The following is a 25,670-nucleotide window of genomic DNA, read 5'->3' as shown; positions in this document are numbered from 1 at the left end:
TTGGCCTGTAGTCTTTTTTCCATGTAAAAATAAATAAATTATTATCAAGTCCTTAAATTTGTATAAAATTAACAAATTTGTCTCTATTTCAAAATTATTCAATTAAAATGCTTCTATATTTTATAAAATATAATTATTTAATCCTTTTAAAAAATTTAATAATTATCTTAAATGATTTCTATTATTTATTTTTTATAATTTTAATTATATGTATTATTTAGCCCTATTATTTTAAATATTCATATTATTTAATCTATTTAATTAAGATTAAAATAAATTTACTAATGATTTATTTGATGAAAGAATTAAAAATTTTAATTTTATATAATACAAAAGCGTTTTAATTGAGTAATTTTAAAATATAAATAAAATAGTAAATTTTAAAAAATTTAGAAATATGATAATAATTTATTTATAATAAACAAATACAAATGCTAAGTATTAATCATATAATAGAGAAATATTTTTGGTGAATATTTTAAAATAAATAAATGTGAAAACTTAAATTGGAGATTCATATTTTTTTATTATTTTAAAAATGAAAAAGAACCAATCAAACAGTGGTATAATTTTATTGTTGCTTCTGTTCCTCTCAATATTTACTCGACATTATTCTTATATTATTAAAAATATTTTAAATTAAATTATTATATTTTAACTATTTTTTAAAATTAAAAAATAATATTTTTTATCGTTATTCATATTTCAATGTCCAAAAGCTATTTTCCTTTTTAACATTCTTTTATTAATTATATTTTAAAAAAATTACTTTTTAGTCTCTGAGATTTAAGTATAATTAACACTTCTATTCCTCTCTTTTGACGACCCAACACTTAAGTCCCTCACTTTCTCTTCCATCCAAATTCGTAATCCTTCTGTCTAAAATAGTCATCCTTCTGTCTAAAATAGCCGTTTGGGACACATGAATTGACAAAATTGACCCTCACTCAAAGTCCCATTATTTTAAAATCATAAAACTCAAACCCAATACCTCTTCACATTCTTCTTTTTCTTCCTCTTCTTCCTCATACTATTTCTCTAACTCTTCATCTCCAAATCACTAATCCCTCAGTTTCAATGTCAGTGTTCTCACCATAACTCCTACCTCTTTTGTAATAAATTTCTCTCTATTTTTGTAAGAGTTCACTCTCTCATCTCTCTATTAACCATCCAAGAAAAGAATTTACAACTCTCAAATAATGATTTAAGGATCGCAAGACTTGGAATCCCATCTTATGAATGATGGTGGTAGTGTTGATCGGGGAAGTGGTGATGGATTTGGAGAAAGAAGGGTGTTGAGAGAAGTTGATGATAAGCTTCTGTTGTCTACTTGTTGCAAATATTTTAGAGAAAAAAAAAGAGAAAGATATGGAAGAGAAGAAAGATGGAAAAGAGGAAAAAAAAAAGAAAAAATCAATGATGTCAAAAGAAAATAGAGAAGATACGAGGAAAAAGAAAAATGAAAAAGATATAAAAAAAAAAAAGAGATGGAGAAGTTACAAAAGAGAAAAAGATGGAGGGTTTCACATTGAGGGGTTTAATAAGTTCATTAAGGGCATTTTTGAAAAATATTTTCATCTCTCACCTTTGACTCTCTGATCAAACTGCTATCTTAGATAGAAAAACTACGAATTTGGACGGAAGAGAAAGTGAGGGACTTAAGTATTGGATCGCCAAAATAGAGGGACAGAAGTGTTAATTATGCTAAATCTCAGGGACTAAAAAGTAATTTTCCACAATAAATATTTTATTCGCTATTAACTAAAATTATTACCAATAATTTTTAATGTTTAAAGCTGTTTCAATAACATTAAATTAAAATTAATTTATTTATTTAAACTAAAAATATCATCATACGACGTCGTTTAACATCTACTTTGTTTATTTAAGCCCGTCATCTGCTTAAATTGGTGTAATAGAGCAAACCCTAAAAAGCTAAAAACCACAGCAGGGCAGCAGCTTAGAAAACCCTAACAATGACGCAGAAAGACACCCTATTCAAAGGGCAACAAAAGAAGAAAACAATCCCTCCTAATCGCCATGGCAAAGTCCCCGTTACCCGAAAAGGTGTCTTTTTCTCTATTTATCAATTTATGCTTCTATCTCTTTGTGTGGTTGTTTCTTATTAATTTGATGAACTATTTACATATTATTTTTGCTTCTTCTTTTTCAGGGAAGAGATTTGTGAAGCCTTCGAAGACAACGAAGGAGATGGATGTTGATAGAGTAAGTTTCATTTTATGCATTTGTTTTTCCTTTTGTATTTACTGGGCAAAGAATTTGAAATCGATAGAACTATTTTTGTTTTAGTAATGGATTATCAAGCCAAAAGCTTTTAGTAGACTTGGCATTGTGATTTTAAACTTAGTTTTACCAGTCTTTGTTAGGCAAGAGTGAAAATTGTGTTGAATTAGCGTCAAATACTGATTACCAACACTCTTTATACAGTGGGTGGTGAGTATGAGCTGACGCCACAGCTGCTCCATTTCTGCAAAGCTGAAGTGGCTAGCTTTGCCAGCCACATTATGCAGATATGGAAAATTTTCATTTTAATTTTCTGGTTTTGACTCTTTTTTTTTTTGTTTCAAAATCTTATTTGTGGTGGAGATGGAAGGGATGATTATTTCCCCAAATGATCGACGCTGAATATACTGAGCGATTTTTCTCTTTTGAGAATCCAAGCCAGTCTTCTGATCCATCTTCAACTTTATTCATTTTCAACTTATCTTTTTCTTTGCATCCTTTTATTTTGCACTGCGCTGTTGTGTAAGTGTGATACTGATGACTACAAGAGAAGTGAAGATAAGGTGCTAAATCACAAGACAAGTGAGGATACTTTCCTCATCTGCATATAAATTTTCTCATCTATGCCCTATCATATTCTTGCAATCCTCATCTTGGGAATTTCTTTCTGAGGCCGTATATTTCATGTTTCCCAATAATAATCTTAGCATTAGTGATTTTAAACTTATTTTTACTACTCTTCGTTAGGCAAGAGTGAGAAACTGTGTTGAATTAGCGTCAAATACTGATTACCAGCACTCTTTATACAGTGGGTGGTGAGTATGAGCTGACGCCATAGCTGTTCCATTTCTGCAAAGCTTAAGCGGCTAGCTTTACCAGCCACATTACGTGGATATGGAAAATTTTCATTTTAATTTTCTGGATTTGACTCTTTTTTGTTTGAAAATCTTATTTCTGGTGGAGATGGAAGGGATGATTATTTCCCCAGATGATCGATGCTGAATATGCTGAGCGATTTTTCTCTTTTGAGAATCCAAGCCAGTCTTCTGATCCATCTTCATCTTTTATGCATTTTGAGCTTATACTTTTCTTTGGATCCTTTAATTTTGCATGTGCTGTTGTGCAATTGTGATACTGAAGACTGCTAGAGAAGGGAAGATAAGGTGCTAATTATAAGATAAAGTGAGGATAATTTCCTTATCTCCATATAAATGTCGTAATCTATGCTCTAACATATTCTCGCTATCCTCATATTGGAAATTTACTTCTGAAGCCAGATATTTCTTGTTTCAATAATAGCCTTGATATTTCAAATAAGTATGCTTATGGTCTGTTAACGATTATAATGAGGTTGATTTCCTATTTATATACACATTCTTTATTGTTTGTTTACTTGTTGGATACGAGTTTATCAATGTCTACAATATTTTAGCATATCATTGCTTTTAGTTGGATAAAAGCCTAAAATTTGGTCGGCTCTCTGTTCTAATCATGCCAAACCTCATTAAAATAAAGACATCTTATAACATATTGTTTTCTGCTTTGAAAAAAAAGGAGAAAGAGGGGTGGGGGCTGAGAGAGAGATGCCATGTTTTGGATTCTGTTTGTAACCTCTACTGATGGCTTGTTTTCCCTCTTCTGACGGGAACAGGAGTTGACCAAATTCATTAATCAATGCAATGAGGTGAAAGCAGCCACGATTGCTAACAAGGAAGGGGGGCAGCTAAGTATTGTCAAGGCACCGCCAGAAACTTCCAAAGCTGCAAAGAAATAAATTTAGTTGATGCTACAGAAGAGAAGTATATGATATGGAAATTTACATAATCCTGAAACATGTTCAGAACCAGGTAGTTTGGTGAGGGCTTGTTCGTTCTATTTTGTTTTCACTTCCATCTGGTTAGTGTTTTCTGTATTATGCTTTGAAGTTTTGATAGTGTAGCAGGCTGAGTATTCTATAGGTTTTACAAAAATGAGATCTAAATGATTCTTTACTGTATTTGTATGACAATTTTTCTTCCTCCTTTTTTCATTTGTAATCCTCATTTTATTTATGGTTGAAATAAGGGTTTTATCAGAAATTGGAATGATGATTGAGCCCTTCCAACAATTCTGCTAAGATGCAAATTGTGATGTCTTTGTAAAGGTGTTACGAGTTCAAGTTATGCCCACTGTTTGTTATGTTCTTAACCTAATTTTGTTGACAATGATATAAACCCAACTTGAATTCCACATAACTGAATTGATCTTTGTTTTGGGTAATGTAGAGTATAAGACTAATTACACCAAACAGTTTTGAATATGAGAAATGCTACTATAATCATGAAATATTCAAGAAAGAAATTAGAGTGTGTGGATCATCAAGGTAAAGGACAGAAGAAAAACTTGCAAGCCAATATTGCACAGAAATTCCAGTCCTGAGCTAATAATTGATGGAATCCTGACTATTGGATGAAGCTCACCTCTCAAATTATTATCACTCAAAGATAAACGCCAAGCTAGAAGACTGGACTAATAGAATATTCAAACTTTATTTAGCATAAAGGAACATCGGAACCTACCGTCGAAACAAAGATCTTTTATTTTTCCGAAATATTGTAATCGGTAGATGTAGGAGAATGCATGATTGAGTAAATATAGAAAAGAGAACAAGAAAACTAAAGTTATGGAAATAATAAAATCGTGCAATTGGTAGATCAGACGATTCAAACTGTTTATTAAGTCAACAGTTTTGGTTCATGAATCGGTTCTCGAGACATATGGAATAGGTTCTTATTCTTCCTTTCGTGAACTTGAGCTGGAATGGAATTGGGTGATTTATTTTTTTTTAGTAGAAATGATGTCTATAAACATACATCTTTATAAACTTGCATTTTATAATCTATAAAAGATTAAACTTTATTTTAGTTTTGCAAAATTCAAATTGGGTTAAATTAATCGAAACTGTATTCAAACCAGAACTGTGTTTAGATGAAAGCGGTCTAAAGCAAGAAGCCAATCGATCCGGCCAGATCTAGAAAGGGCATTATCTTTTAAAATTATATTAAAAAAAAAAAAAAAAAAGGGAAAGAAGGGAAAATGAAAGAAGCAAAAGAGAAAGAATTGGTATATAATCCTAAGGTTCCATCACTTTCCTATATAATATGTCTGAAACAACAAATAGTGCAGCCATGATGGTGAACCCACTGTGTGAAAGTGACCCCTTTACATGTCTGACGTGGATCTGACTCATCCTATCTCAAATTTTCTCTTCTTCAAACTACCAATAATTCAGAAAAAAAAAAAAAAACTACCAATAATATAATTACTATTTAACACCTTTAAAATTATTTAATTAAAATATCCATGTATTTATCTCTTTCTCAAACATGGGTGTAAAATTCGTTAACAATAAAAGAAGAGCACCACAACCGTTGAAGGAATGGTAACCTAACTTTTACTTAAATAAAAATTGAAAGAAATTTTTTTTTTTAAAAGCAAAAAATTGAAAGAATAATCGTAAAAATATTAAAAATTATAAAAATTAATTATAAAAATAAAACTAAATCGAATCGAATCAATAAAATTCTATTCGATTTGGTTCAATTCAAATCAAAATCTATAATTTTTTTAATTTTTTATTTTTAATTTCAGTAAAATAATTTAATAAATATTTTATATAAGTTTATCAATAAATATTATTTGAATACATAATGATAATATTTTAAAAATTCTATAAAAATTTATGTAAAATTTAAAAATAAGTATAAAATCAATATTTCATATAATTAAAGTATGTATAAAATCGATTATTCAGTTTGTCGGTTATTTAACATGTTTAAATCGAATCAAACTAAAAATTAAATAAATTTGAAAAATATTAACGAAATCGAATCGAATATTCAATTAACTGAATTATTAAACTAAAATTGATTGATTTAATTCGATTTTTTAATTCAAACCAATTTATGCTCTCTCCTATCCATTTGTATAAATTGCCAACTAAATTTTGTTTTTGATTTGGTCTGATTTGAATCATCTACAAAAATGAGTCTGGAAAGTCCTTCTCCTCGTTAGACTTTGAGGGGAAATAAAAGGTTGAAAATTCATTTGAATTTTCCTTCTTTATCTTCTAGTCAATTCCACTTCTCGAAGCATTAGGATAAAGAAGGAAAATTCACACAATTTTATTAAAGAGTTATTTTAAAATGAAATTCATAGAAAAAATACACTCATACAATTATTCAAAAAATTAATTTAGATGTGTGAAAATTGATTATAAATAATAATTTATTTATTTATTTTTAAATCAAAATTACTTAATTAAATTATAAAATTCACTATTTAATTATTCTATTAAAATTTTTAATCAAATTATTTTAATTGTAATTAAAAGATTAAATAAATAGTATAAATATTTAAAATTATTGTAATCAAATAATATACATTATTAAAACTACAATAATTAAATAATAAATAATCAAAACGATTAATAATTTTTTAATAAAAAGACAAATAAATTAAATTTTATAAAATATAAATATTTTAGTTAAATAATTTTAAAATAAAAAATAAATAATTTTTTTAAAAAAATTCAAACACTTAATAGTAATTCAAACTAAAGTAGGAAAATATGATCGTTGATTTTTTTTTTTTTTTTAATCAACGTTAGATATATATTGCATTTGTGAAAAATCCATAAAATTATATAAAAAATATTTGTTTGTTACCAAATTCAATATTGGACAATTGATTATCAAAGAATAAAATATAAATTTATTAGATTTATATTCATTTTTTAATTTAAAACTTTTTAATTTTAAAGACGATCACAGTATTACTGAGCCTGTACAAAAATGAAGGTTATAGTAATTTTGTGGTAGAAGGGTGATTTTGAAAAATAAACACTTTAATGAAGTAAATGGTAATTAACCAAATCGACCCTCCATACTCTTCTTTGCGGGTAGAGCTGGTCACGAGTTGATTTTGGTTCAATTATAGGGCAAAATCAGTGATTTTCAATTTTCTATTGGCTAAATAGAGAGATTTAAATCACATAGGGTCGATATTTTAATATTTTAGATTTCGATGATTTGAATTCAAGAATGATTTTAATTTTACTTTCAGTGAGATTTGATTCAACAATTAGATTTCATTTATTTTAAAAAAATAAATTATATTTAAAACATATTTTTAATAAAAAAATGTTTTATATGAAAAATATTTTTGAATGAAATTACTTAATTTTAATTTAAAAAATAAAATTTATTAATAAATTTATATATAAAAATTTTAATAAAAATATTTTTGAGAACTAATAATAAAAGGGTTTCTCCTACCCAATAAGGGTCAAAAATGGCATGAACCCCTAAATTCCAAGGACACCCATATCCAGTAATCTAATCCAAAATTTACAGTGTCCTACACGCTCTATCAATTGCGTGGAACGCACGACAAGGTACTATGCGCTGACGTGTTGGTTCCTTTGCTTCACTAAAAAGTCAATTTCACCCACCTCATCATCTCATCCCATCAGGCTCAAATCTCCACCGTTAATCATGATCGCCCCACCTATTCTACCTTGTACCTTATAAACACTGGAGTTAAAACCCAATCTTGCACGTGTTCTGTTCTTTACCAACAGGCATTCACTGCAGTTTCCTCCCATTGGTGCGTGATAGTCACGTGGTGTGTACCAGCGCTTTGTCTGTGAGTTTAGGCATAAAATTAAAACAATAAAATAAAAAAATAAAGACGTTGGCCACCAGTGATGCGAATAATAACACCACCTAACAAAACACGAAAAAACATACAAAATCCATTAACGGTTTTCATACATCACCACCATCACAGCCGCCGGTGCCGCAGCCGTCACAACCACCACCGTCGACGGAATGGGTGCTGCAGAACCTGTTACAGAAGCAAACGTACTGGAATTTCTCTATCTCTGTGCCTTTCCCCTTCTCTTGTAGTGTGTCTGTCTGCTGCTAACAGTCATAAGAATTTGTTGTTCAGGTGCCGGAGAAGGAGAGTGAAAGGAGAGAGGAAGAGGAGGAACGAGATGAAGAGGAAGAGGAAGGAAATGGGAGGAAAGAAAGGATGGAGGGAGAGAGAGATGTTGAGAAAGGAGAGATGGGTGTTGAAGAAAAGGTGATGGAGAGCAAAAATGTTGAAGATCAGAGAAATTTTCATGTTTCAATGTTGCAGAGATTGAACCCATCAAATCCTTTAAGAATTGTCATCAATAGTAATACAAGAGTTGCTTCTCCTTCTCCTTCACAAACTTCTCTGCCTCGCTCTACCCCAACCCCACAACAAGTAAGTTCCTTTTCTTGCTTCTGGGTTTACACAAAGAAAGCTTCATCTCCCCTTTTGTTTTTAGAATTTTTTGAAAATGATTTTTGATTTTCCCTGGAATTCACATGCATCTCTATCAATTTTGTTAAAAGTTAGTAAATTTTCTTTGCCTTCTTTTTGGGTTTAGTCAAAGTATTAAATTTAAAGTCATTTAATTAGCATGTTTATAGCATGTTATGCAAAAGAAGTGTCTTAAATTCTTGCTGGTTTTCAAGTCAGCTATGGAAAATTCATTGCTTTTGCCAAATTCTTCACTAAATAATTGCAAAATCTCTGCTAAATTTTCATGTTGCTATTTTTTTTTTAATGTATCTTCTCATCTTGTGTGACCAGCCATCAATAGCAACACTGAATTCAAGAAGGTATACCAACAGAATATCTCTGTTTCTGTTTGTGGTGCACATGGTTCTGGCTTTTGGGCTAGTGTGTTTTCTTATATTCAAGGGAATTCAAGGACTTGTGGTAGCATCAGATACTGTTAAAAGAAAAGAGATGAGGATATTGAAATATTTCCTCCCTCAAGTTGAAGTAGCATCTCTATTAAGCATTACTCTTGCTTTGGCATGGCAAAAAGCAGTTAGAGTATGGCCTGGATTCATGATTCATTTCATATTATGGAGCTCTTTCTTCATGTCACTTTCAGCTGGGATTCTCTTAATTTGCTTCCAAAAGGCTCCCACTGATGGTGTTGGAGTTTGTCTTATTGCTTTTGCAATTGGTAATGGCTTATATGCTTGTTGGGTTACTCAAAGAATCGAGTTTAGTACTAAAATCTTGATTAAATCTCTTGAACCTGTTCCGAAATTCGGTGATTTGAATCAACCCACTTATTGGATGCTTGGGGTTGGGTTCTTGTGGATGTCTATGTGGATTTTAGCTGTGATTGGGGCTTTAAATTTCTACTTTCCTCCATTGACAATTATTGCATTAGTATTGAGCATGGCTTGGATTACAGAGGTTATGAGGAATGTGGTTAATTTGACAGTTAGTAGAGTTATCTCATTGTATTATCTAAGAGGAATGCAAGCCAGTACAGAATTTTGTTTTCAAAGAGCTGTAACTCGGAATCTTGGAAGTGCTTGTCTAGGATCTGTATTCGTACCATCAATCGAAGCACTAAGAATTATTGCTCGGGGTCTGAATTTGCTCGAGGGAGAAGATGAGTTCATGTTCAGTTGCGCTCATTGCTGTCTTGGAGTCATGAACTCCATCTTCACATATGGCAATGGCTGGGCCTTTGTACAGGTAATACCAATATTCAATGCTAATTCCTTGAGCTTAACAATGCTTGACCAAGAAAATGAGGCATTGTACTGAGTTAGCCTTTAAACCATTGTTGCAGATAGCTGCATATGGAAAAGGATTTGTTCAGGCATCACAAGATACTTGGGAACAATTTAAAAGGCAAGATATGGAACGCATTGTTGATTGTGACATTACCAGCTCAATTTGTTTCCTTACTGGAGTTTGCAGTGCCTCCATTTGTGTGATTGTTGTTGCTGCTTGGACTGCTAAAGTTCACCAACCCTTCACAGCTACTCTCTCCCTATTGTCATTATTCATTGGATACCTCCTGGTTTGTAGCCCTTTCTTGCTTACTACTTGTTTTTAGATCATGTGGCCAATTGGGTATTTTTCTAATCTTTCATAAAGAATCTTTATGAGTCACATCTGTGATTAACTTGGTTGATTAATAATGTTAATTTGCAGACAAGGATTGCTATGGCATTGCCACATGCTTGTGTTAGCTGCTACTATGTTTGCTATTCAGAAAATCCTGACAACAGATTGTTTGATAATACCATCAAAGAACAACAGAACTTGATAAAATCCGGCCGTGATGTGGTTGTTCGGACACCTCGAGTTCCTCATCGCTTTGCGACTTAGCTCAGAAGCCAAAGCAAGATTTCTCCCCGGAAAAAAAATGCAGAAGCAATATGTGGTCACAGATTGAGCAATGCTGATAAAAATGCACCATTGCTATGGTCACTTTCATTGAGGGGTCCAAAAGGACTTGGATTCAACTTCAAGCCAATCAAAATGGAGCCAAGAGTTAATTTTGTCCTAAATGGTTAAGGTGGTGATGGATTTTGGGATTTGACTGTGAAAGATCAGCTACCATTGGATGATGTTCTTGATCTGGGTAGGAAATTTGTGGAGACCCCACTGGGATTCCAATCAACAAAGCAACAATGACACAACTGTCTCTTGCTACATGCTAATGCTTTTTTTTTTCTGTATCATATTTGCATATACTCTTAGGATATTCCATAGTTAAAAAGCTCCACCATTATTTAATCAGGAAATGGCATTCAACACTCTTCCCTTTTAAATAAGATGAAGAATTTCATCATATTAAATAAATATTTATTGAAAATATTTTATTTCTGAGCCGATTGATATAAACTAAATATAATTTAATTTCAGTCGAACGATGGTATAAAACATACCCACCATTGTTTATTTATTTAATTTAGTTGTAATATCCCTTTTGCAATATTTGCAGCTTGCAAGAGTTGTGCATTTTCTATTATCTTAATTAAGGAATTTAAAATATGGGTTTGAATTAATTAAAAAATTGTTTAAGATAAGCTTTGGTATTAGGTTTGCCTTGATTAAAATAAAATAAAATAGAAAAAAGTACAATTAAAAGCTGGCTTTTTTTATACTTAATAATCATTATTGTTGACATCAGCCAGGTGCCCACTTGGAATTAACTTGTAAAGAGTTAATTAATTAAAATTAAATAATAATTTTTTTTTTTTATATATTTATAAGTTTAGAAGAGAAATAATATACGCAACATCTCTCAGAGAGACCTTTTTCGTTGCTTAAACATATAAATATTGTTGGGTTTACATTAAATCAAATTTATTTTAGTTAAAAATTAAACCGAATCAAATCGATCTGATTTAATTCTATTTTGATTTAATTTGATCGATTTAAATTTTTAATAATTTTTTTATTTTTTATACTTTATTTTTAATATTTTAAAATTTAATTAAAAATATTTTAATCTTAATATAATATAATTTTTATATTATTAAAAATAATATATTATTATTATTAATCGATTTAATTTAATTTTTTTAATTAAAATTAAATTAAATTAAATTAAAATAAATAAAAAATTAAATTAAAATTTTAAATTAATTCAATTAAATTAATTTTTTTAATTTAAATCGAATAATAATAGTCATACTATTACTCATATAAATTATGTTTAGAGTAATGAATACAAATATGTAATAAATGCTACGAAGAAAAATATCTTCCAATGGCATAAAGCCATCTGTCTCTATACAAGCCAAAGAAATGGAGGAATGCATTGAATATGACATACACTAACTAGGGCACCATACAAATCTCTTCAATTATTAATTATATGCGTGTTTAATATAAACTCAATCTCATATAAAAATAAATTTAATAATTAATAAATTAAATAATTATATTAAGATTTGTGTAAAATTAATTTAAATATATACAGTAAATACGCAACTCCACATATAAATATTTAATTTAATAAATGTTAATTTTATTTTCAAAGAAATTTATATTTTTTATAGTTTTATTTTAATTAATAATAATTAGATAAAAAGAGAATAAATAATAATTAATATAATAATTCTTTTTCAACTAATAAAATAAATAACGTTAGAATGACCCTCCCTTAGGTCACCTCAACAACTCTTCATTGGTGAGTCCTTTTCATGAACATCTTCCCAAGTAAAAGATCAAGAGGGCCGAGTGAGGGAGAGCGTATCCGGAAAAATCGAATTAAACCGATAGATTTTAATTCAACTATTTAGTTAATTAAAATATTTAATTTAATTTCGTTAATATCTTTTAAATTATTTAATTTTTAACTTTTTAAATATATTAAATAATTGACTAATCAAATTAAATAATTTTATTATATATTTTTATATTAATTCTTTTTAAATTCAGATAGCTAACAGTCTAAATTTAATATTTTCTCTATTTTTTTAATTCAATCTAATTAGCGATCTAAATTTAAATGTATTAAATTTATTAATTTTAATTTTAATATAATTAAATTAAATCAAATTAATTTTTATCGATTTAATTTAATTAAAATATATCTTAATAATCGATTTAATTTAAATTCTAATATTTTTAAAATTTAATTTTTAATTTATTTTTATTTAATTTAATTTAAAATTAAATCGACCAATTAGACAGTCTAAACTAATCCTTTAATTTTATTTATTTATTATTATTTATTTTACAATTTTTTTTCTATTTCTCTTTTGGTCATAATATTGTTGAAAGGAGATTTAGTTGGGTTAAAATAATTTGGGTAATTGTTTTAACATTTTATTTGACAAAATTATTGTTGCCACAATCATAGTTTTGTATATTCATAACTTTACAGTAAAGTATTAAAAAGAAAGAAAGAAAAAAAAGGACTTTATAGAAAAGTGTACCTTTCATTTTGAGTAGGTTTCTTGAATCGAGTCCTTTATCAAAGAGACTTTAATTCATTACTTATCCAGTTAAAACTGAAAATCTAAAACTCAAAGTGATTTTTCATTTATCATTTATTTTGCATTTGCAAATGTGTTTTGGATTTGATTAATTCACTGAAATTAATCTAATCAATTGATAGTATTATACTTATATTTTCACTATATGAAAAATAATAATAAAAAAAAGGTTAGATGTTTTTTTGTTTCGTAAATAAAAGATTTATACCTCTATTCTTTTATTGGAAAATCAAAGATGACTGATGAAGGATTGCTACTGGAGAACAGCAAGAAACAGCTATTCAATAGAAACAGCAAGAAATTGGCCAGAGGTTAATAATCCATTCCAAAAAGCTACTGGAGAACCCAATACAAACCATATTTTTGTGCTGTTTTGATTGATCAAATTTCAGCCAACTTGAGAAATACATTCACTGGAAATAATCTCCCACATATTCAAATTATTATTTGATTCAGTTCAAGGGGGAAAAAAGCTACTATCTTGATTTGGGTTAAGAGCAACAGATAAGAATAAGACAATTAGACAGCAGCAAGAATAAATAAAATGTATCTTATGATAAAGGTGCAAGAACAATTACACAACAATGTTCATCACAATGTATGTGGAAACTATGACTGGAAATAGCCATGCAAATCCAGGTCCTTCACTGCATTATTACAACCAGAAACAAACTATAATTATAATAATCACTACAACCTTAATCACTCAACAAGAGATAATTGCGCTGTTATCCAAATATTGGGTATACTTACAATCATCAGCCTGCTTTTGATTCTGATTTCGTGCCGGCTTTTGCCTCTGATTTTGTGTCTGCTCTTGCTTCCACAGGCTTGGTATCACCTGCACAACACCCACCACCGTGATGGTGGTGATGATGATGGTGTCCATGATGATGAATCTGTTTTCCCTTAAGCTGCTTCCGCATATCATATGCATCCTCTCCATCTGCATAATACTTTGCCTCCACATCATGAATCTTATAGCCCAACGTTTCTGTGTACAGATTAAATGCAGCCCGATTACTCTTCCTCACGTGTAGTGAGACATATTCTGCTCCAAACACCTGTTTCAAACATTTCAGTGATGAAATACACAAACATAATCCATTAACAGGCCAATCTTTTGTCCAGTTTTGCACTTATAATCGCTCCGGCAAGTCAATTTTCAAACAAATTCTGAAAATTTGTCACAAAAACTTCAACCTCTGTATTTCTATAATAACATTGACAGTATGAAAGCATTCATTTCGCCTTTTCAATCAAGAAAAATGGTTCAGAACTTGCTCTTAGAAACGAAAATAGTTCATCAATATCAATCATTTAGGAGCTTAGCATCTATAATTGCACACATCAAATTCCTCTAGAACAGAGAACTTATGAAACTATAGTTAGTCTGATACATATTTTGCATAATGACGCTCTTTCATTTGGGATAATCAGTGATTACAAGTTAACTACACAAGTATAAGAAAGAATAAATCATAATTAGTTCCCTCAATCAAAATTTATAGACTACCCACTCAAGTAATGGTACTAACAACTACTTCAATTCGAACTCAATTGTATTGAAACACTCAAAATAGCGAATAAACTTTTATGCATTACTTCGCATTCTAACGATGAACAATCAAATCCCTAATTCAATATCTTCACAAGAATTAAGCACCATACTTCACCTGTTCCATGGCAGTCTGGGCTGCACTCATGAGCTTAGTTGCGAGTCCCAACTTCCGGTGGGTGCGGAGGACAGCAAGAGAGGTGATATGACCATGACATTCATTAGATTCTTCCTCCATCTTGGCCAACACGTAGCCCACTATGCGACCATTGTAGTCTTCGGCGACATAGAGGAGCTGCGGCCAGGAGAGGATGTGGTAGAAATAATACTTCATCTGGTAGTTTTCCGGAAGGCATAGCAGGTTACAAGCCTGCATCGCTAGTAGGTCATCTATTGTTGCCTTCCTTATGCACACCATGGTTGGATTGCTGGTTTTCTCAAGCTCTTTTCGGTGTTTAGGGTTAGGTTTTTACGCTCTTCAGTATGAAAGTTTATTGAAAAGACATAATTAATTAAATTATTAAATTATAAGCTGTTAAAAATATCTGTGTTTTGAGTTTGCCATCCAACATGTTCCCATTTCTTTTCAATTTTTCCACAAAGGCTGCGACGCTGCGTTTTGATATTTATTTAATTTGTATTATAAATGTGTTCCTGTCTTTTTCAGATTGACTCCACCTTTCAGCCATGGAAGACCGCGTCACAATGAAATCCTTAATACAGTAGAAAAAAAGATTGAGATTTTTATTTTGTGATTAGAACTTCTGTTATTGTTCGTTCTTGAACTCGTAGCTTCTGCAAGAAATTGATTCTTTGATCTCTGTGATGGAAATTGCAACTACTATTGGAGTTGCTATTCTCTCTCCTGTTGTTGCGGCCCTGTTTCATCAGTTGGCCTCCCAGGACTTGCTCAAGTATGTCCGTCAAGGAAAAGTGCTCGCTGAGCTCAACAAGTGGAAGGAGATTCTGGAGGATATATATGAGGTGCTCGACGATGCAGAGGAGCAGCAGATGAAGAGGAAGAACCAGCGGGTGACGGCGTGGACAAACAGGCTCACGGACTTGGCTTATGATGTGGAAGACATTCTTGACGAGTTTCAGATCGAAGCTCGTCGACGCGAGTTGAAAGCTGGTGCAAGTAAGGTACGAAAGCTCATTCCTGCTTCTTATTCTGGATTGAAGTTCAGTGCTAAGATGATCTCCAAGATAAAGGGAATTACAACCCGATTAGCAGAGATTAGGTCACAGAAAAATCTACTGGACTTGAAAGCGATTCATGGTGAGAGGACCAGTAGAATGGGGGATAGATCCACAACCTGTTTGGTGAATGAAGCAGAGGTTTATGGGAGGGAGGAAGATAAGAAAGCGATACTTGAATTTTTGAATACTGAATCAAGTGATTCAGGATTTTCTGTGATTTCCATAATTGGGATAGGGGGACTTGGCAAAACAACTCTTGCTCAGCTTGTCTTTAATGGGGCCAAATTGACGTTTGATTTGACTGCTTGGGTTTCAATTGGTGAAGAGTTTGATATTTTCAGAATTACCAAGACAGTTCTTCTGTCGTTTGGTGGACATTTTGATGACGAAGATTTGAATTTGCTTCAAGTAAAATTGAAGGAAATGCTGTCTGAGAAGAAATTCTTGATTGTCCTAGATGATGTTTGGAATGAAAAGTACGAGGATTGGACACTCTTCTGTCGTCCCTTTGGATATGGGGCCAAGGGAAGTAGAATCATCGTCACAACTCGTGAGCAACAAGTTTCAAAGATGATGGGTAGTGCTCAATCTTATCTTCTAAAGGAGTTGTCATATGATGATTGTCTGTCTGTATTTGCACAACATGCTCTCGGAGCAACGAATTTTGATGGGCACTTGGATCTGAAAGCAATAGGTGAAAGAATCGTGGAAAGATGTGATGGGTTGCCTTTGGCAGCGAAAGCAATTGGAGGCGTCCTACGAGGTGAACGAAACCAGAAGGTGTGGGAAAATGTGTTGAGCAGTGACATTTGGGAGGACAAAACTGGTATTCTTCCAGCATTGAGATTGAGCTACTACCATCTTCCTGCTCCTTTGAAACGATGCTTTGCTTACTGCGCAATTTTTCCAAAAGATTATGAATTCGATAAGAATGAGTTGGTTCTACAGTGGATGGCGGAGGGATGTCTACAGCAAAAGAGGGACATGAAGCAAATGGAAAACTTGGGTCATGAATATTTTAAGGATTTATTATTAAGATCCTTTTTTCAACGGTCTACGAGAAATAAATCACGGTATATAATGCATGATCTAATTAATGAGCTAGCTCAATCTGTTGCTGGAGTGCTATGCTTTAATTTGGACGATAAGTTGAAGAGCTTAAATTCAGATTCAAAGGTCCGCCATTCTGCATTCACGTGTGATTTGCATGAGAAATTTGAAACCTTTGAGGGTTTTTATGGAATGAATAGTTTACGAACATTCTTAGCACTACCATTTTTTTCGTCAAATGAACCATTTTCGCATAACTTTTTACCTGCTAAGGTAGTGCATGATTTGGTGCCAAAATTGAAATGTTTAAGGGTGCTATCACTTGCTAGCTATCAGTTTGGGGAATTGCCACATTCCATTGGTGCCTTGCAACATTTGCGGTATCTTGACTTGTCTTACACTAATGTTAAAAGGTTACCTAAATCATTTAGTGATCTTCACAACTTACAGACATTGAAGTTATATATGTGTATGGAACTCGTTGAGTTGAACGCAGGCATCGGCAATTTAACAAACTTGATGCACCTTGATCTTAGAGGTACGTATAATTTGCAAGAGATGCCACGGGAGATAGCTAATTTGACAAATCTGCAAACTTTGTCCAAGTTTATTGTGGGAAAAGGCAACGGACTTGGGATAAAAGAGTTGATGAAATTTCCTCATCTAGAAGGGAAGCTTCAAATTGAGGGGCTACACAATGTGGTAAACATTCAAGATGTAGGGCTTGCAGATCTAAAGAAAAGGGAGGGTCTTGATGAGTTGGCATTGCTATGGAGTGATAATTTGCATGATTCACGAAGTGATGAGAATGAACTTATGCTACTCAGCTTGCTTCATCCTCATCAAAAGCTGGGAAAGCTATCAGTTAAATTTTATGGTGGTAAGCAATTCCCATCATGGATAGGAGATCCCTCGTTCACAAACATGGTGGATGTAGAGCTTCATTGTTGCCAAAATGTTATACGACTACCACCACTGGGGGGACTACCCAAACTTAGAAAGCTGTGCATAGAAGGCATGGGTGCAGTGAAAGAAGTGGGTGTTGAGTTTTATGGGGACAACTCTTCTTCTGTACAGCCCTTTCCATCTCTGGAGAGACTAGAAATTAAGAATATGTTGGAGTTGGAGCAATGGGTTTGTTCTGATGGTCTCTGTGAAGAGGCTGATGGAAAATTTCCAAACCTGTGTGAACTGACAATAATTAATTGTCCTAAGTTGGTTGGAAAACTGCCCAGCTGTCTTCCTTCCATCAAGAAACTCAATATTGAAGAATGCCAAATGATGATTCTTGAAAGTGTGCCTCAGTTGACCTCCCTCACAACCTTAAGACTTAGGAGAATTTCTGGGTTAGAAAGTTTAAGTGAAGTGGTTACACGGGCCTTGGTGGCACTTGAAGATTTGGAGATTGTTGATTGCAGTCAACTGATATACTTGTGGCAAGATTTCTCTGACTTAGACAAACTTGCTTGTCTGAACCATTTAAAGATCGAGTATTGTGAGAAGCTGTTGTCATTGGTAGGGGGAGAGAAAGGTCTAAGACTTGTTTCTTTTCCACCTACAGGTTTTCCTTACAACCTTAAAAGTTTCCATATCATATCTTGTCATTCTCTGGAGTCCATGCCAGAGGGAATTATGCATGACAAAAGTCCTGGCAATGAGACATCTCATCTTGAGGATTTGAGGGTAACAGGTTGTCCATCTCTTTCATCCTTTTCAATTGGTGAATTTCCTCAGTCAGTTAAGTGTCTTGAATTTTGCTGTTGGACGACACAATTATTGGAGTCGCTTAATGATAGATTCTCGCATCTCACTGAATTATTAATATGTGAATCTCCCAAGTTAGAGTCTTTCCCAGAAAGCGGATTGGTCCTTCCCAATCTTAGCACTTTATACATATGGTATTGTGTGAATTTAAAGTCGTTACCTAATCATATGCAAAATCTCAAATCTCTTGTATATCTAAGTATAAGCTATTGTGGAGGTTTGGTGTCCTTACCAGAAGGGGGTTTACCTCCAAACCTCAATTATCTTCATATTGGTGATTGCAAGAATCTGACACAGCCAATGACAGAGTGGGGACTTCAAAGACTCACCTCTCTTAGTCATTTTACGATCACTGGGACATTTCCCAGTGCAGATTTCGTTTCCTTTCCAGATGAGGAAGGGCAACTGCTTCCCTCTTCCCTAACCCTTCTTTGGATGGAGGGACATGAGAATCTGAAATCCATATCCAGAGGCCTTAACAACCTCACCTCTCTTGAATTTTTATGGATTGAAGATTGTCCTAAACTCCGATCATTGCCAATGGAGGACCTTGCAAGACTTAAATCCTTGCGTATCTCAGGGTGTCCCCTTCTGAAAAACCGGTGCACAAAAGTGAAAGGGGATTATTGGCGCTTCATTGTCAACATCCCCCACCTTGAAATCTCTTTTTAAATAAAGTCTGGAAAGAATTGTGTTCAAGAAACTTGGGACGGTTGGATGAAGGCATTTCACAATTGAGGTATTAAATATGACTCTTCTCTTTTATTTATTTTTCTCACTTCTGACTAAATTTGTTTTTATATTAACACTTTTTTCCTTTTAGTTGATAATATCATTTTTTTTATTTAAAAGAATAAATTTGATCACTTTCATTAAAATGTGTGCTTCATACTTCTTACTTGTATGGTATTTCATTTATGGTATAATATCTTTAGTTATTTCATTTTTCTCTTTTCTTCTTTTTATTATCTATATTTATATTATATTTTATTTTTTAGTTATATTTTCATATTTAATAATGTTACTAATTAATATGTTCATAATAAATACAATTTATTATCTTTATTATTATAATTTATATAATTTTTTAATTTCCTATTTTTTAATTTTTTATAATTTATGTAATAAATATAATTTATTATTTTTATTATCACTATTATTGTAAAACTTTTTTATTTTCTACTATTTTTTAATATAATAAATATAATCTTTATTATATTTATTGTCACTATTATATGACCTTTTGATGTACTGCTATTTTTTAATTTAATATATATTATTAATATTACAATAAAAATTTTATTATATTAACAAATAATTTCATAATAAAATATCATATAAAAAGTTTTTACTATCTCACAAAATTATTATTTATTAATTTGACAATTTTATAAAATTATAACTGATATAATTTAATTAACAAATGCTATATATTTTTATAATGTGAATAATTATATAGAATAAATAAATAATCGATTAAAATTATTATAAAAATATTAACTTAAAAAATATTAAAGAATTAATAAAACTAATTGCAAATATTGTCAAAATAAAATTTTATTCAATTTAAATAACTAAAAAAACTTAATAAATATAAATAATTTTAGTATAATAAAAAGTAAAATAGTGATTCTAATATTCTAAATCTAAGTGTTATAAATATTAAACAAATAAGTTATTAAAATTAAATTATTACAATTTATTATATTAATAATTATAATAATTTTAGTTTGTTCACTTCTCACAAAAATATAACTTTTATAAATTCATTCTATATAAACCCGTTAGCACAATCTCCATTCTATGTATTTTTTTACACAACTCTCTCGCATCTATTTCCAAATGGCTCATGTTTTAAAAATTTTCTTTTTTATTATTTTTTTAATATTTAGCATGAAATTGATTGGTTGTACAACTCTCGGGATAACCAACTCAATTCTCTTAGACAAAAAATTATCCAAAGATGCTGAGATTCTTTAATTCAAATTTTTATTCTTCCTCCATAGTGAAATACATTTAGATCATAATTGTTTTAAAGCTATTCCTATTATTACGAAACAGTATTCGCCGTCACTGTCATCCATTATTGTTTTTTTTTTTTTTTTGAAATAGGGGTTGGGGGAGTCGAACCTTAGACCTTTCAAGGCTACAGGATGCACTTTCCACCAGGCTAAGTCTTGGAGTGTCATCCACTATTGTTTGAATTTAATAAATTTTATTTTATTAAAAATGTAATTCCTTGAATAAAATTTATTATTGAATATTAATAATAAATGATAATAAGAACTAAAATCTTTAATTTTTTTTACTACAGTTGAGTTTTGATGGCACATGAAATTTGTGCTAAATTACTTTTTTAAGTCTTTAAATTTTTTACTCTGGAATTAAAATAATGTATATTAGTTAGATTTCTAATTTTCTTCCACAATTTCATTCTTTATTTGCAGGTGATAGATTGTATTTTGTGAAAAAAAAATTTATATTATTTTGAATCCCAAAAAATAAAATAAGATATTATAATTCATTTTCTATTAATCAACGGTTTTGAATTTGAAACCTGTATACGAAATATATTTAAAATTTGAGATGAAATGTTTTGCTCCTCTTAATAGGCAGAATGAACCCATACAAAAAAATATTATTTTTGTAAAATAACTAAAATATTTTATATTATTTTATACAATAGAAATGTAAAAAATATTAAATTATTAATACCTATACAATATGCGGGCAAACTGCTAGTTTATATATATATATATATATGGAGAAACATAAGGTACAAGATACATCAGCTCTTCAATCCAGTATTCATAATTTTTGAAAGTCGAAAACATATTTATTTGTTAATAAAATATATTTTAAAACTTTTTATTTTTTATTTATAATAATATGATTAAGTTATTTTATTATACATAAAATTTCTTAAATAATTGAATTTTAGATTATGAAAAATTACAATACAGTTTTAATTATAAAAAGTTATTATACTCTATTTGTAAAACATGAACTTTTTTTATAAAGAGAAAAAATTGTTTTCGATATAAAATTACTTTCCAAATCTCAGTTAAATTTTGAAAATTTAGAAAATTTATCCTCTATGTACACATGTGAAAACTTTTTTTTTTCAAATTTTTTTAGAAAATTATTTCAGAAAACTATCTTAATTTCTACAAATCAACATGCACTTGAGGTTCTAGGAGCTTATTGTATTATTTGTGATTTCCATTGTCCTACATATCTCCAATAATAGATTTAAAAAGTCTGTCCTGAAGCAGTAATCCAGTAGTTTAACTCCCTTGAACTTGGATTTGTTAACCAAAATAACCAATTATTTTCGTTATATTTCTATCCACCTTGATGTTCCCCCAGTCCCAAGTTCTGGCCAATGGCTATAGCTTGTCATCCGATTATGGCATCTGTAACTTGATAATCAAGCAGTTGTCTTTTTTCTTTTTGGATATTATATTTAGTTCCTCTGATGCTACTTCACCATGTATATTTGAAAGAATCCCTTATCCATGATGCTGAAGAAATCATTAATTGCGTTATCAAAAAATTATTACCCTAAATCTTCCTCATGAGCAGTACCCAGATACATTGCTGTGTAATCATGACAGCTTTTGTTATCCATCCTTATATTTCTGATCATAATGCTGTTATCACATATGAAATTTTGGTGAAAATGATATAACTCTTTCTTCAGGTTTTCTCTTATTTGGATGCTTGAAGATCTAGCAGACATCATCTTTTGTTACAGCAGAAGCGAAATTTAGTTTTATTCTGTATCTGGATTTGCAGTTGCATTGCTGCTGCCTGCTAGCAGCATTCCATGGTTTTAAACAGATGCAGGGCACTTCGTCATTGATTTATTTGTGTTTTTAGGTAAACTTCTGATTAAGCTAAACATACAAGATTATTATGGAATAAACTATGTTTTACACATCATATACTGTGAGCTTTTTTTTCAAGAGTTTCCCAATTCTTGAAGAACATTTCATTGGACTTTAGATGACTTGTTATGCTATATCTTGCTCAAGGTAGTTCTCAAATCATGGTAGCTTCTATTATGCATCATTTTATTTCTGTTTGAATTTTGAACTCCTTCTATTGTATATCTAATTTTAGGTCCGCAGATGTTTACTAAGGTTCACAGACTTACAATCATGACAGCTTTTATTCATTCACCATTAAGTTCCGTTTGAACCCTTCTATTATATGCCAAAATTTTGTTGAAATTATAGAATTCTTTCATTAAGGTTGGCTTGTATTTGGGAGACTTGAAGAGCTGTGGATGTTTCCTTTTGGCTTCAGCAAGAACAGAATTTGGATTATCATAAAGCTTTTTAGGAGAAGTTAAGAATCTAATCCCTCTGGAGATCAATCATTATTGATTTACATATTTTTTTAGGTAAGCTTTAGATTAAAGTTAAATACTATTGTCCTTAGTCCCTGAGAGAAGTCTTTGTAACCAAATTGACTAAATTTGACAAACAGTATCTTGCAAGCTTCAAGTCTTTGCTTACCATTGAATTATGAAATGCCTCCGCTGCTTGTGTTAATAGATGACCTGCCTGACTCTTCCTGGTAGACTGACTGGGAAACTTAAAAGGATGAACGCATGCAGAAAAGAGTGAGTTCCTGACTGTTGAAAGACCACAAAGTGTGCAGCAACGAAATATGCATATGTTTCATCTGAAACTCTCATATTTTAACAGCATTGCATCAGTTCAAACTACTAGACAGCCATGATATATTGGTCATCTGAAAAGGATTGCAGGTTTACACCAACAAGTGTTCATAGCACCTGAAGAGACTGCTCTATTGTCTTTCTCTTGGTGACATTTGGAAGTATGGTTTGACTTTGTCCTAAAAAATACAGCAGCAGTTTTTTCTACTATCGAGTTTTCAGAAATTGGTGCATGTTTTCTGTTTTCAGGCAAATTTCTTATTCCTAAGTAAGAAAATTTTCGATTTTGAGCACACTTTTTGAGCCCAAGTCCATTTTTGTGAGACATGAAACACCTCGTTTACTGCCTGTGTGGTTTCCTGAAGGCAAATGAGAAAGGCCATTGAGGTTGTGAAGTTATATGAGCATGTTGACATGCCTGAAAACTTTGTTACATGCACTTTTTCAATTTTCCCAATGGTGCAAAGCCTCAGATATCTTATCTAGCAAAGCCAGTGGAGAACCTGGAGAGATATCAGTGTTGGGCATTCATTTTCCTGCTAGGTTATGTCATGATCTCTGAAAGCATTTTTCCAAAAGACATGGATGTTGATCATGTGGCTTAACTGTCTCCTCTGAGAAGTGTTGAAACTGAAGGTCTAATGTTCAAATTGTATGGTATGTCTTAGTGAAAGACCCTGCAACTATTGCAAATGAAATCACCCTTCATGGAATAAAAGTTCTGGAATTTGGTTGGAGGCCCTGGGGCTCTACTCATTGTTTGTTAGTTTTGTGGCAATGTAGTAAAGTCCATTTGTTTTTGGCTCGCAATGCCACAGACCACAACTCAGAATTATTTGGTTGATGAAGGTAGCAGTTTTGGCAAACAGAAAGGATACAGATGGGGTCATTCTTGTCTTACTATCGAGTGGTGAAGCATGTGGCAATTGGTGGGATTTGTCTGATTGCCATAGTTGATGGAGGAATTGGCTGAGGTTTATGGGTCAGCTAGGTCATTCTTGTCTTACTATCGAGTGGTGAAGCATGTGGCAATTGGTGGGATTTGTCTGATTGCCATAGTTGATGGAGGAATTGGCAGATGTTTATGGGTCAGCTAGTCTATGATAAGCTTATATATATATATATATATATATATAAATTTATTCATTTCTCACATGAAGGTGAATTTCAAAAAATTAAAAAGGAAACACGAACTCTAAAATTTCACGAATTCGCATAAATATTGTGACATTATTCTTATATTAATGCTAATTTGACGTATATTAGGTTAATTAATTTTAAAATTATATTATTTTCTTTAAGCTTTCGTGACTTTATTGATGATATTTTGAGATTTAGATAATCGAGTCTACGATGGTTGCGTAAACTTGGTTCTTCGAGAATAATTCTTCTTTCCTTTTATCTTTTTTTTCTTACACGCCAGTGGCGCCTAATAGTCTTTCTACTAAGTGACGCATGTTTTTGTCAAGCAGGCCTATGTCAGGCGTCCATTTAATTTTTTTTAGTGTGCATGCGAACAAAGCTGCGAAAGGATGGGACATGTTCATTTCTCTCCATGTCCCATCATCGGGCCGGCTTTCTTTTTATCGAATTTGAGCTCGTGGACGACCTGGCCTGTCATTCATGTTGAAGTCTAGGTCGAAACCATTGTTTAGGGGCATTCTAAACTTAAGACCTGATTTACTTTTGTGGGTTTTGATTCAGCTCAAGCAACGCGAGGGCCAATAATTATCCATTGATATTAACAAATTATAATTAATAAATTTCTAATTAATTATATTAAATTTTATGTTAATGTATTGTGTGAAAATAATATTCTTTTAATATATATATATATAATAAATTATACTTTAATTTTTAATTTTAAAATTATTTTTAGATCATTTTCTCTTTTTATAAAATTAAATATTTAAATTCTTAAATTTTGAATCCATATAATTTAAAAATCATTTAGTTCATTTAAATAGCAATAAGAGGAGAGCAATATTTTAAATTCTAAAAATACCCTTCTCATGCATAGAAAGGCTTCTTTTCTTTGTCCTCCTCCTGATGCCTTCCGTTAAAAGTAGCAGGAAACAACGAATCATTGCTAGATCCACTTGAGAAATAGCCAATCCTTCTCCTTTGAGAACTGTTGCTAATGCTCCTGCAATTTGAATTTTAATTGGAATTAAGAAAATTTACATATGTCTGCACTAAAAGAAAGTCATAAAAAATCAACCAGTACTTAAGCACTGTTTTTTTTAAATGGGTCTAAATTTTTATACATAGAATAAATATTCAACGAGAATAGAAATTAATGCGGTACGAATAATATTTATTT

The 25,670-nt window shown here is 31.2% G+C and overlaps 4 protein-coding genes and 2 non-coding genes across 10 annotated transcripts; 5 read left to right on the top strand and 1 right to left on the bottom strand.

Annotated features, from left to right (window-relative positions):
* The first annotated feature begins 1,905 nt into the window (after positions 1 to 1,905).
* LOC110624762 lies at positions 1,906 to 4,357 on the top strand. The gene is made up of 3 exons (XM_021770057.2): positions 1,906 to 2,067; positions 2,174 to 2,226; positions 3,896 to 4,357. The coding sequence occupies exons 1-3, from the start codon at positions 1,977 to 1,979 to the stop codon at positions 4,016 to 4,018; spliced, it is 267 nt and encodes an 88-aa protein (XP_021625749.1). The 5' UTR covers positions 1,906 to 1,976; the 3' UTR covers positions 4,019 to 4,357.
* On the top strand, positions 2,608 to 2,699 carry LOC122724956. Its single transcript, XR_006352406.1, has one exon. It is a non-coding gene; the product is annotated as a small nucleolar RNA Z103 (small nucleolar RNA).
* On the top strand, positions 3,208 to 3,299 carry LOC122724957. Its single transcript, XR_006352407.1, has one exon. It is a non-coding gene; the product is annotated as a small nucleolar RNA Z103 (small nucleolar RNA).
* A 3,623-nt stretch (positions 4,358 to 7,980) lies between the features above and the next one.
* On the top strand, positions 7,981 to 10,930 carry LOC110624758 (CTL-like protein DDB_G0274487). The gene is made up of 5 exons (XM_021770050.2): positions 7,981 to 8,147; positions 8,236 to 8,538; positions 8,911 to 9,822; positions 9,920 to 10,153; positions 10,288 to 10,930. Exons 1-5 carry the CDS (start codon positions 8,115 to 8,117, stop codon positions 10,462 to 10,464), a joined length of 1,659 nt encoding a protein of 552 aa, XP_021625742.1. The 5' UTR covers positions 7,981 to 8,114; the 3' UTR covers positions 10,465 to 10,930.
* Positions 10,931 to 13,624: 2,694 nt separating this feature from the next.
* On the bottom strand, positions 13,625 to 15,162 carry LOC110624761 (N-terminal acetyltransferase A complex catalytic subunit NAA10). Of its 2 annotated transcripts, XM_021770056.2 has the most exons (3): positions 14,765 to 15,162; positions 13,842 to 14,152; positions 13,625 to 13,735 (listed from the first exon to the last, which is right to left on the bottom strand). In XM_021770056.2, the coding sequence occupies exons 1-2, from the start codon at positions 15,062 to 15,064 to the stop codon at positions 13,847 to 13,849; spliced, it is 606 nt and encodes a 201-aa protein (XP_021625748.1). In that variant the 5' UTR covers positions 15,065 to 15,162; the 3' UTR covers positions 13,625 to 13,735; positions 13,842 to 13,846. The 2 variants fall into 2 exon arrangements, with proteins under 2 accessions (XP_021625748.1, XP_021625747.1); XM_021770055.2 differs by having other exon boundaries at positions 13,625 to 14,152.
* Positions 15,163 to 15,315: 153 nt separating this feature from the next.
* On the top strand, positions 15,316 to 23,058 carry LOC110624755 (putative disease resistance protein At3g14460). 4 transcript variants are annotated; one of them, XM_021770043.2, is made up of 3 exons: positions 15,316 to 19,399; positions 22,364 to 22,542; positions 22,786 to 23,058. In XM_021770043.2, exon 1 carries the CDS (start codon positions 15,472 to 15,474, stop codon positions 19,330 to 19,332), a length of 3,861 nt encoding a protein of 1,286 aa, XP_021625735.1. In that variant the 5' UTR covers positions 15,316 to 15,471; the 3' UTR covers positions 19,333 to 19,399; positions 22,364 to 22,542; positions 22,786 to 23,058. The 4 variants fall into 4 exon arrangements, with proteins under 4 accessions (XP_021625735.1, XP_021625734.1, XP_021625738.1 ...); XM_021770042.2 differs by having other exon boundaries at positions 22,343 to 22,542; XM_021770046.2 differs by having other exon boundaries at positions 22,343 to 22,542; positions 22,917 to 23,056.
* Positions 23,059 to 25,670: the final 2,612 nt, after the last annotated feature.

This window comes from Manihot esculenta, chromosome 10 (genome assembly GCF_001659605.2).
Source record: "Manihot esculenta cultivar AM560-2 chromosome 10, M.esculenta_v8, whole genome shotgun sequence".
Classification (NCBI taxonomy): Eukaryota; Viridiplantae; Streptophyta; class Magnoliopsida; order Malpighiales; family Euphorbiaceae; genus Manihot; species Manihot esculenta.
The sequence above is the reverse complement of the archived record's forward strand: the minus strand, read 5'-3'. Positions and strand labels throughout refer to the sequence as shown.